This window comes from Micromesistius poutassou (assembly GCF_964030765.1).
Source record: "Micromesistius poutassou genome assembly, chromosome: 5".
In the NCBI taxonomy this organism is placed as follows: domain Eukaryota; kingdom Metazoa; phylum Chordata; class Actinopteri; order Gadiformes; family Gadidae; genus Micromesistius; species Micromesistius poutassou.
In genome coordinates, this window is record NC_140275.1 from 21,759,768 (window position 1) to 21,769,645 (window position 9,878).

At 47.8% G+C, this 9,878-nt stretch overlaps 2 protein-coding genes across 4 annotated transcripts in view; one reads left to right on the forward strand and one right to left on the reverse strand.

Annotated features, from left to right (window-relative positions):
• ccdc180 (coiled-coil domain containing 180) overlaps nt 1-3,949 on the forward strand; it is a gene marked incomplete at both ends in the record, with an annotated part of 17,931 nt that extends 13,982 nt beyond the window's left edge. The window contains 7 exons of the mRNA XM_084467847.1: nt 654-759; nt 878-1,038; nt 1,499-1,636; nt 2,337-2,448; nt 2,551-2,605; nt 3,197-3,461; nt 3,815-3,949. Coding sequence (XP_084323973.1) covers nt 654-759; nt 878-1,038; nt 1,499-1,636; nt 2,337-2,448; nt 2,551-2,605; nt 3,197-3,461; nt 3,815-3,949 — 972 coding nt within the window. The remainder of the gene's footprint in view (nt 1-653; nt 760-877; nt 1,039-1,498; nt 1,637-2,336; nt 2,449-2,550; nt 2,606-3,196; nt 3,462-3,814) is intronic.
• Nucleotides 3,950-4,210: 261 nt separating this feature from the next.
• Nucleotides 4,211-9,774, reverse strand: entr1 (endosome associated trafficking regulator 1). Of its 3 annotated transcripts, none has more exons than XM_084468435.1 (10): nt 9,465-9,774; nt 9,152-9,264; nt 8,626-8,727; nt 7,902-8,035; nt 7,638-7,737; nt 7,440-7,513; nt 7,250-7,361; nt 6,521-6,583; nt 6,272-6,411; nt 4,211-5,115 (listed from the first exon to the last, which is right to left on the reverse strand). In XM_084468435.1, exons 1-10 carry the CDS (start codon nt 9,508-9,510, stop codon nt 5,022-5,024), a joined length of 978 nt encoding a protein of 325 aa, XP_084324561.1. In that variant the 5' UTR covers nt 9,511-9,774; the 3' UTR covers nt 4,211-5,021. The 3 variants fall into 3 exon arrangements, with proteins under 3 accessions (XP_084324561.1, XP_084324560.1, XP_084324559.1); XM_084468434.1 differs by having other exon boundaries at nt 7,638-7,734; nt 7,902-8,038; XM_084468433.1 differs by having other exon boundaries at nt 7,902-8,038.
• Nucleotides 9,775-9,878: the final 104 nt, after the last annotated feature.

The following is a 9,878-nucleotide window of genomic DNA, read 5'->3' on the forward strand; positions in this document are numbered from 1 at the left end:
TTGTCCGTCCCGACACGCAGCGGAGGGACGGCGAGCACATACCACAGCCTGTCGTGATCTATTGGTTAATTATAAAACGGGTGGCATAAATCAAGCGATCTGATTGGTTCCCAACTGTTGTATATTGAGCGTATACACACAGCTATGACGCCCGTTCAGTTTACAGAGTTCAATATCACTCCGCGCCTAACTCTAACTGTTGTTTATTTATATATAAAAGCAATAGCATAGTTCACTGAAGCCTAAAAACATGTTGATTGCTGGAGAGGGTGGAAATGTTGTAAAGCAATAGGCACACGCTGAGTGAACTCGATAGAAGGCTAAATTGCCGGCGAACCGAGCTACCGTCTCTAGCCTAGCCTTCTCTCTGAAGGACGCTACCGTGTGTTGCATAGCAACCACCGTACACTTTGCAGGCAGTCAGGAGGGACTACTTTTTTGTATTCGTTAAAAAAAATGCTTTTCCGACTTTCTCGCTTTTTCAAAATTGAGGGTGTCTAATGACTTTCATTTCGCCATACTTACGTAACCGTTTTATAAAAGCAATAGATCACTTCAGTCAGTGGTATACGGTCATTATACCACAGTGAAGGGGCGTTGTCCGGCGACTGAAGTGATCTATTGCTTAAATACACGCTTGATTGCTCACTCAGGACTTCTACAAGAAGAAGGAATTTGACCAATGGGCTGAAAGGTTTATCAAGAGGCTGCTGGGATACCAGGAACAGGCCAAGCTGTTGAATACCACCAGTGTACAAGGTAAAACCAGCACACACACACACACACACACACACACACACACACACACACACACACACACACACACAGTACTATTGTTTTCCCTTTGACTCACAGACTGTGTGTGTGTATCATACAGAGTTCGGTCAGCAGCTGTGTGAGCTAGAGGCGGTGGTCCGCACATTGGCCCGGGTGATGTTTGGTAACCATGGGAAACGGCAGGAGGAGGAGCTGCTGGAGGCGGTGGAAGAGTTCAGGACCAGGATGGAGGAGGCCGCGAGCACCACCAATCACACCCAGGTCTGTGTGTGTTTGTGTGTGTGTGCACGTATGTGTGTGTGTGTGTGTGTATGAGAGTGTGTGTATGTGTGTGTGTGTGTGTGTGTGTGCGTGTGTGTGTGTGTGTGTGAGAGAGTGGTGTGTGTGTGTGTGTGTGTGTGTGTGTGTGTGTGTGTGTGTGTGTGTGTATGAGAGTGTGTGTATGTGTGTGTGTGTGTGTGTGTGTGTGTGTGTGTGTGTGTGTGTGTGAGAGAGAGTGGTGTGTGTGTGTGTGTGTGTGTGCACGCACGCTGCTCTTTGTAGCGTGTGTGTGCACGCACGCTGCTCTTTGTAGCGTGCGTGTGATGATGCGTATTTGTTAGTGTCATTTGTGTATTGCATTTACTTGTACATCCTTTGTTTTGCGTTTCTTCTCTTGATCTCCTGAATAATCCTTGGTATTTGATGTGGAATTAAATAAAGTAATAAAATGTGTGTGCAGAGGAAGCATTCCAGCCAGCTGAAAGTGCGCCTGGGACATCCAGCATGTAAAGATGAGCTGGATGCCCTGAGGAGTAGAGAGGAGGACAGACAGAGCCAGTACCACAGTGCCATCAACAGGACATATGTGGAACTACAGGTGTGTAGTCCACTCCTCTAGCTAGTCTAAAGAACTACAGGTGTGTAGTCCACTCCTCTAGCTAGTCTAAAGAACTACAGGTGTGTAGTCCACTGCTCTAGCTAGTCTAAAGAACTACAGGTGTGTAGTCCACTCCTCTAGCTAGTCTAAAGAACTACAGGTGTGTAGTCCACTCCTCTAGCTAGTCTAAAGAACTACAGGTGTGTAGTCCACTCCTCTAGCTAGTCTAAAGAACTACAGGTGTGTAGTCCACTCCTCTAGCTAGTCTAAAGAACTACAGGTGTGTAGTCCACTCCTCTAGCTAGTCTAAAGAACTACAGGTGTGTAGTCCACTGCTCTAGCTAGTCTAAAGAACTACAGGTGTGTAGTCCACTCCTCTAGCTAGTCTAAAGAACTACAGGTGTGTAGTCCACTCCTCTAGCTAGTCTAAAGAACTACAGGTGTGTAGTCCACTCCTCTAGCTAGTCTAAAGAACTACAGGTGTGAAAAATACATTTTAACATTTTTTGCACCTGCAGTACTTATTTTCCCACACATAAATATCTATATTTATTTATTGAAGTACAGTAGTTATGCCAGTAGAAGACGTTCTGCCTCACGACAAACATTTAACCCACCTGCGTGAATCACATTGTGCAACAGCAGAACGTGATAACCTCCACCACTAACCGATAACCTCAGCTACCACCCGGTCCTCTAGGAGTGCATGCGGGCCAGAGAGCAGCACTTCACAGCGTCCCTGTCGTCCCTAACAGAGGGTTTCGTGGACAACCTCCTTACATTGAAGCTTTCAGAACGGCTCCCTACTCCAGGTAACCTTTGACCCCTCTTCAGATGAAGACATGTACTGCAGGATCGAATCACATCCAATCACCAATCACATCCGTGTGTCCCTGTTTATCCTGCCACCACAGACACTGAAGCTGGAAAGGATTTGCTCATGCCCAACAGCTTCCAGACAGCCAGCAGGTAACCTTAAAGCTTGGAGGTGAAACCACCAAAGATGCTGGATGGACAAGATGACCATCAATGGACGATGTTATTCAAACTATCCAACTCAGATGATATGCTGGTATATCGCTATCATATAGCATTAAAACCAAAAAATGAAGGTTTGCCCCGTTATGTGGCACCCTAAGGAATACAACCTGCACACCTCAGGAAAAGGGTTTTTCGATAACATTAACAACAGAAACCTTCCAGCTAAATGACCAGAACTTTGGCATTTTCTTTGGCAACTTTGGCAACTTTGGCAATGGTGTCAAAAGAGAAGCCATGACCGTTGTCATTTGGCTCATTGGTGTTATCAAACATGGGGCAAGGAACTTAAGGGGCTGATATTATGCCACCAGGTGTGAGTGTGACTAGCCACTTGTGATGTCACTGAAACACAGGAAAAGGCAGATTTTCAAACAGCTTGTAACGGCTAATCCCACTCACACCTGGTGGCATAATATCACGGCTTTAAAAAAATAACTATATCCACGAATATCCTCCGATATTTTCCTTAGTGTGTGGGGAGCTTTTATTATGTTGTGGTGTTTGTTTTGTGTTTTCCAGGATTGGGTCAGGGCTTCCTATCTCACAGTCCCTTGCGGATGGTACGACAGCATCCACGGTAACCATGGCAACCGCCATGACTCTGGCAACCGACGAAAACCTCATGGCTGTGATCGATGCAACGTCCGCCGTAACCTTGGCCACAAGCTCATCCAGTCAAACCCTGGCACCAACAGAAGCCTGCGTGGACGCCACGGCAACAGCTGGTTCTGTCAACAGCCCGATGCACCAGGAAATCCTCTTACACAGAGACAGAGCCTTGAAGGTAATCATGATAGTTACACTATTATCTATATATACTGGTATATGTGTGTGTGTGTGTGTGTGTGTGTGTGTGTGTGTGTGTGTGTGTGTGTTGCAACTTTTAGACGCTCAGCCTGAATTTGCTTGATTTCACTTGATTGCTTGATTTCACTTCCAAACAGAAATCAAATGACACCCATATACAGTACACATTCATGTAGGTAGTATATCTATATTTGCCTACAAAGCAAAACAGTGCATATAAATAAAGTATAAGTAGTTTGTACGGTGTGTGCTCAGATTGGCAAATAAGGTGTGTTTGTCTTTGTGTGTGTGTGTGTGTGTGTGTGTGTGTGTGTGTGTGTGTGTGTAAAGCGCTATGAGGACGTCTCCAAGGCAGAGTCGGAGCACTTCAGGATGGACAGAGAGCGACTGCTGATCCAGCTGCAGAGATGGAGCCACCACTGGCAGCAACAGATAAACACTCTGAGCACGCTCACAACAGAGTAGACGGTCTGTCAGTCCCAGGGCTGATTTAGTAAAGGTGCCATGACATGCCACCAGGTGTGGTGTGATTAGCCGTTACGAGCCGTTTCGCTCATCTATCCATCACACATCTAGGTGGACACGCCCACCTGTGATGTCATAACGGACGGATTTCCAAAACAGCTTGTAACGGCTAATCACACCACACCTGGTGGCATGTCATGGCACCTTTAAGTGTTCAATAAAAATACTAATACATTGATTGTATAAAAGGAGCAGTTTATTCAACAGTTGTTTCTATATCTATCCCGTTGTAAAATATATATATATATAGTAAAATATATAGTATAGTATAGTGCTGACTTTTGGTTAGCCTGATTTAGACCACCCTGACATCCTTATAATCGCAGTGCGGTTGCAGCACTGGTTTTGGAAGTAAATGTGTAAATATTTACCCCCTCCTCACATTCTTTGACTTTTTAATGCTGCACTCACTTTGAAGGGCTATGTAGAGTATTATGGCCAGGGAGATTTGGTGACATTTTGGGTGCAGATAATGCATAGACTAGCTTAAACACACGGAATCAAACCCATCTGCTAACTGAAAAGGATGACAGAAATTACTTGGATGAATAACATGGGAAGGCCTTTTGAGAAGCTGTGTTCACTTGGCATCGTTGTCTACATTACAAACTTCTTTCACAAACAATCTTTAGCAAACATAGCACATAGTGGGGGTGATTAGTTTATAAAAAGAAATGCTTAACCAAGGCCTCTAGATCAATGTTATATAAAAGTGTCATTGCATTAATTATGCTATCTGCAGTATTCAATATTCATAATAAAAATACATTATAAGAACAATTAAATATCTAGCTATTTAGATGCCCTGTCTTATATTTAGCATTTCAAAATTGTCAGGCAACTTATGATCTGGCTTAGAAGAAGAAATAAATAGTCTCAGCTGATTAGCTGAGCCAAGGAACAGACAAAAGAACAATTCACATAAGTCCAGTTAGTTCAGGAGGTCTCCGTGGAAATGATCAGACCAGACAAGTAGATGTGAGAAGGCTTGAGTGGATGCGGCCAGATTGCACTAGTGGATGTCTGAGGTGTGTGTTGAGATCTTGTCGATTGACTGCAGCAGCTGTGACACTAAATGCAGATTCTCTGCTTCTCCCAACAGCTGTCTTCACAGACACAGACAGACAGACAGACAGACAGACAGACAAGAGTTAGATAGTGGCATCTAGCAACAATATTCTGAATAGGGCCTGCAAAGTGTTTAGGAGGTAGAGCAGTAGAATAGGAAGGTGCGTGAGGTTAGGAGGTAGGACGTTAGGGGTTAGGAGGTAGGATTGTAGGATGTAAGGGTGTTAGTGGTTAGGAGGTAGGATGGTAGGGTTATAGGGGTTAGGAGGTAGGACTGTAGGGTGTTAGGAGGTAGGGTTCTAGGGCTGAGGAGGTAGGATGGTAGGGTGTTATGGGTTAGGAGGTAGGGTGCTATGGGTTAGGAGGTAGGGTGTTAGGAGTTAGGAGGTAGGGTGTTAGTGGTTAGGAGGTAGGGTGTTAGGAGTTAGGAGGTAGGGTGTTAGGAGTTAGGAGGTAGGGTGTTAGTGGTTAGGAGGTAGGGTGCTAGTGGTTAGGAGGTAGGGTGCTAGTGGTTAGGAGGTAGGGTGTTATGGGTTAGCAGGTAGGGTGTTAGGGGTTAGGAGGTAGGGTGCTAATAGTTAGGAGGTAGGGTGTTAGTGGTTAGGAGGTAGGGTGCTAGTGGTTAGGAGGTAGGGTGCTAGTGGTTAGGAGGTAGGGTGCTAGTGGTTAGGAGGTAGGGTGTTATGGGTTAGCAGGTAGGGTGTTAGGGGTTAGGAGGTAGGGTGCTAATAGTTAGGAGGTAGGGTGTTAGTGGTTAGGAGGTAGGGTGCTAGTGGTTAGGAGGTAGGGTGCTAGTGGTTAGGAGGTAGGGTGTTAGTGGTTAGGAGGTAGGGTGCTAGTGGTTAGGAGGTAGGGTGCTAGTGGTTAGGAGGTAGGGTGATAGTGGTTAGGAGGTAGGGTGCTAGTGGTTAGGAGGTAGGGTGTTATGGGTTAGCAGGTAGGGTGTTAGGGGTTAGGAGGTAGGGTGCTAATAGTTAGGAGGTAGGGTGTTAGTGGTTAGGAGGTAGGGTGCTAGTGGTTAGGAGGTAGGGTGCTAGTGGTTAGGAGGTAGGGTGTTAGTGGTTAGGAGGTAGGGTGTTAGTGGTTAGGAGGTAGGGTGCTAGTGGTTAGGAGGTAGGGTGTTAGGAGTTAGGAGGTAGGGTGTTAGTGGTTAGGAGGGTCCTGGGAGGTAGGAGGGCAGGACTTCATACTGACTTGATAGAAGAGCGAGCTTGGCTGACCGTCTTGCCAAGGTACTCTGAGGCCGTCCGAGCGTTTTGTTTCATGGTCGTCATGGTTTCAAGCTGCTCTGCTAGAAGGTGTTTGTTTTCTGATTTAATGACCTCCATGTGACCCTACACACACACACACACACACACACACACACACGGTGATTTCACTAGTACTTCTGGCTGTGTTGTTACTGTGCTTTAGTCAAAAGAGCACACTCCTCAGAGGCTGTACCTGGAGCTGCTGCAGCTCCTGCTTTAGTTTGGAAACGCTGTTCTCTGCCTTCACAGCTCGCTTCTGAAACACAGATATTAACACACACCGAGACGTATTACAACCCTCTCTCCGGGGTCTGGTCTGTAGGAATAAAGGCTCTGGTCTGGAGAGTATGCATCTATACAGTGAGTACCAGAGGAGCGGTTCCCGTTCCACGCGGTACGTGAGCAGGTTCCAGGGGGTACTTGATAAAGATTCACATTTTCGACTCAAGGCCCAATTCAAGATCTCAAAATGGTTTGCGGCCGACCAAAAAGATGATATCTGTTACCAAATACTCATTTATGGAACACATTTTTTTGGAAAGAAGGGGTGGGGGGGCACAGCTTGGTTCTCTAGAGCCTCAACATGGCTCATCCAGGGGTGGGGGTCAGAGGTCAGGGGTGGGGGTCAGGACCTAGGGTCATGAGCTGGAGGTCAGGGGTGGGGGTCAAGACCTAGGGTCATGAGCTGGAGGTCAGGGGTCAGAACCTACGGTCATGAGCTGGAGGTCAGGGGTCAGGACCTAGGGTCATGAGCTGGAGGTCAGGGGTCAGGACCTAGGGTCATGAGCTGGAGGTCAGGGGTTAGGACCTAGGGTCAAGCGCTGGAGGTCAGGGGTCATGAGCTGGAGGTCAGGGGTTAGGACCTAGGGTCAAGCGCTGGAGGTCAGGGGTCATGAGCTGGAGGTCAGGGGTCAGGACCTACGGTCATGAGCTGGAGGTTCTGCTCCACAGAGTGGACCATGCTCTCCAGGGCCTGCGCCTCCTTCTCCTCCTCGTGCCCTCTGCGGATCAGCTCCTCCGACAGCTTCTGGATCCTGGGGGATGAGAAGCGGAGCATGCTGGGTAAAGTATGGCCGGACTTCCTGTGTAGGCAGGAAGGGGGCGGAGCTCACCTTTGTTTATAGGCGCTGGACGACTTGTGGAGATCGCTGACGCTCCTCCTCAGAACCATGTTCTCTTCTTGGAGCTGAAGACACACACACACACACACACACACACACACACACACACACACACACAACTTATTTGAATGAGTCTGTTACTGTGCGTCATTTGTGTGTGAATGCGCGCAAGCGTGTGCATGTCATAACCTGCTGCATTGAACTCTTTCTGCTGAAGGAGTTTGGCTTCTCCAATATGGTAGTCTCATCGTCTCCTTCATAATCCTCCGCTCCTCTTCCTCCAGTCCTGCTGAGACGGATATAAAACATGTTTTGCAACGGTCTGAGAGCAGAAGTCGGCTTTGTGTGTAACATTAGATCCGAAACGCTAAATATCAGTAAAGGTCCAAATCAAGTCAGGCCAAGGCAATCCTTCTCCATTTGACTCCATGTTGTTGTTGTTCTCTGGCCTACCTTATCCCCTTAGCTTCCTCTTCTTCTTCTTGGTCTTCGTCTGGAAGCCATAGAGAGGAGCTACTGTCCCCCTCTTCCTCTTCCTCTTCCTCAGCAGCAGCAGCCAGTCCAGACTCCGCCCCTCCCTCCTCATCCTCCTCCAGAGAGAGAGAGACAGAGAGGGGAGAGAGAGAGAGAGAGGGGAGAGAGAGAGAGGGGAGAAGGAGAGAGAGAGAGAGACGGAGAGAGACAGAGAGGGGAGAGAGAGAGAGGGGAGAAGGAGAGAGAGAGAGAGACGGAGAGAGACAGAGAGGGGAGAGGGGGAGAGAGACAGAGAGGGGAGAGGGGGAGAGAGAGAGAGAGAGAGAGAGAGAGAGAGAGAGAGAGAGAGAGAGAGAGAGAGAGAGAGAGAGAGAGAGAGGGGAGAAGGAGAGAGAGAGAGAGACGGAGAGAGACAGAGAGGGGAGAGGGAGAGAGAGACGGAGAGAGACAGAGAGGGGGGAAAAGACAGAGAGAGGGAGAGTGGGGAGAGAGAGAGAGAGAGAGGGGGGAAAAGATAGAGAAAGGGAGAGAGACCGAGAGGGGGAGAGGGGGGAGAGACAAAGAGGAGGAGAGACAGAGAAGGGGAGAGAGGAGGAGAGAGACAGAGTTATGCATTTGTCTTTTGTTTTTAAGCAGAGAGAAAGGACGAACAAGCCAGTGAGTGAGACGGATAGACTTGAATGATTTCGTCCTCACTACCTACCCTGGCCCTCAGCACACTGTGAAGGGGCTCCCAGAAGAAACTGCTCTCCATCGCCGGGGCAAAGGTGGGCGTTCTACTCTGGCTGCTGCTGCCGCCATGCACCTGAACAGACACACATCATCATCCTATTAAAACACGTACATGAATACAAACCACGTATCTAGTGAGTGATGTTTCTCTGAACACTAATGTCGCATATCACCCACCAGCCATATTCAACGGTCAGGGTAAGATAACCTTTAGTCATACAACAATCTACTAAAGAGCCAAGCATTAGACAATGAAAAGATCGGTCAAGATGCATACATTAATGTTAATATGTGCCTCAGAAAGACAAATTGTCAACAATAAACAACTAAGTAATTTGTAAGTACATTATTACACTATTATTTAAAGTTTTAATTAATATGCAGTCTAAAAATGCTGGTGTTTGGACTGATGCACTGTAGGATTGCATTGTTGGGGGTTAGGTCCGTCTTGTCAGCGGTGGTCAGAGTGCCCCTGCGGACGGGGTCCGTCGGACTACCTTCCTGTGGGCGCCGCTCGTCTCCTCGCAGCCCGGCTCGGGACCATGGTGGCGGACGAACTCTCTGAAGGAGAAGGGGTTGAGCTCAGCCTCCGCGGCCCCGTCGTCGTCCCCTGGAACACAGCGCGGTGCGTATCAACACAGTAACACACACATGCTAAGGAGAGCAACACAACTTCAACGCACTGCGCGGACCACTTCCATTATATTAAAAAAAAAAATGTTTAAATGAACATCCTTTTCACTTGATTGTATTTCTATATTATTTCTACATCCTCTCTCTGATTGTACACAAGAGTAGTGAGGTACGTACCATCTACGATGAGGAGGGTTTTGGCAGAGCTCTTGTTTTTGGACATATCTCTGGACAGTGAGACAGTGACCAGCAGTCTGGAGACCAGCAGTCTGAAGGTCTGAAGACCAGCAGTCTGAAGTCTGGAGACCAGCAGTCTGAAGACCAGCGGGGGGGTCAGAGCTACCGCGTCATCGCCGAGCACCACTTCACCGACCAGCAGAGGAAGAAGCCCGCACGGTGTCTTCTCAAGCCCTAAAACCGAAGCCGCGAATCCTTTCTAAAAACAAGGACATCCAGGTGTTTAACTAAAAAGGCGTACGATAATACGGAAAAGGGATCTATCAACAGGAAGGACACGTGTTAAACTGTCAACTTCTCATTGGCCACCGTACGCCTGTGACGTAGTAGGTAGGCGGGGCGTGTCACAGTCCC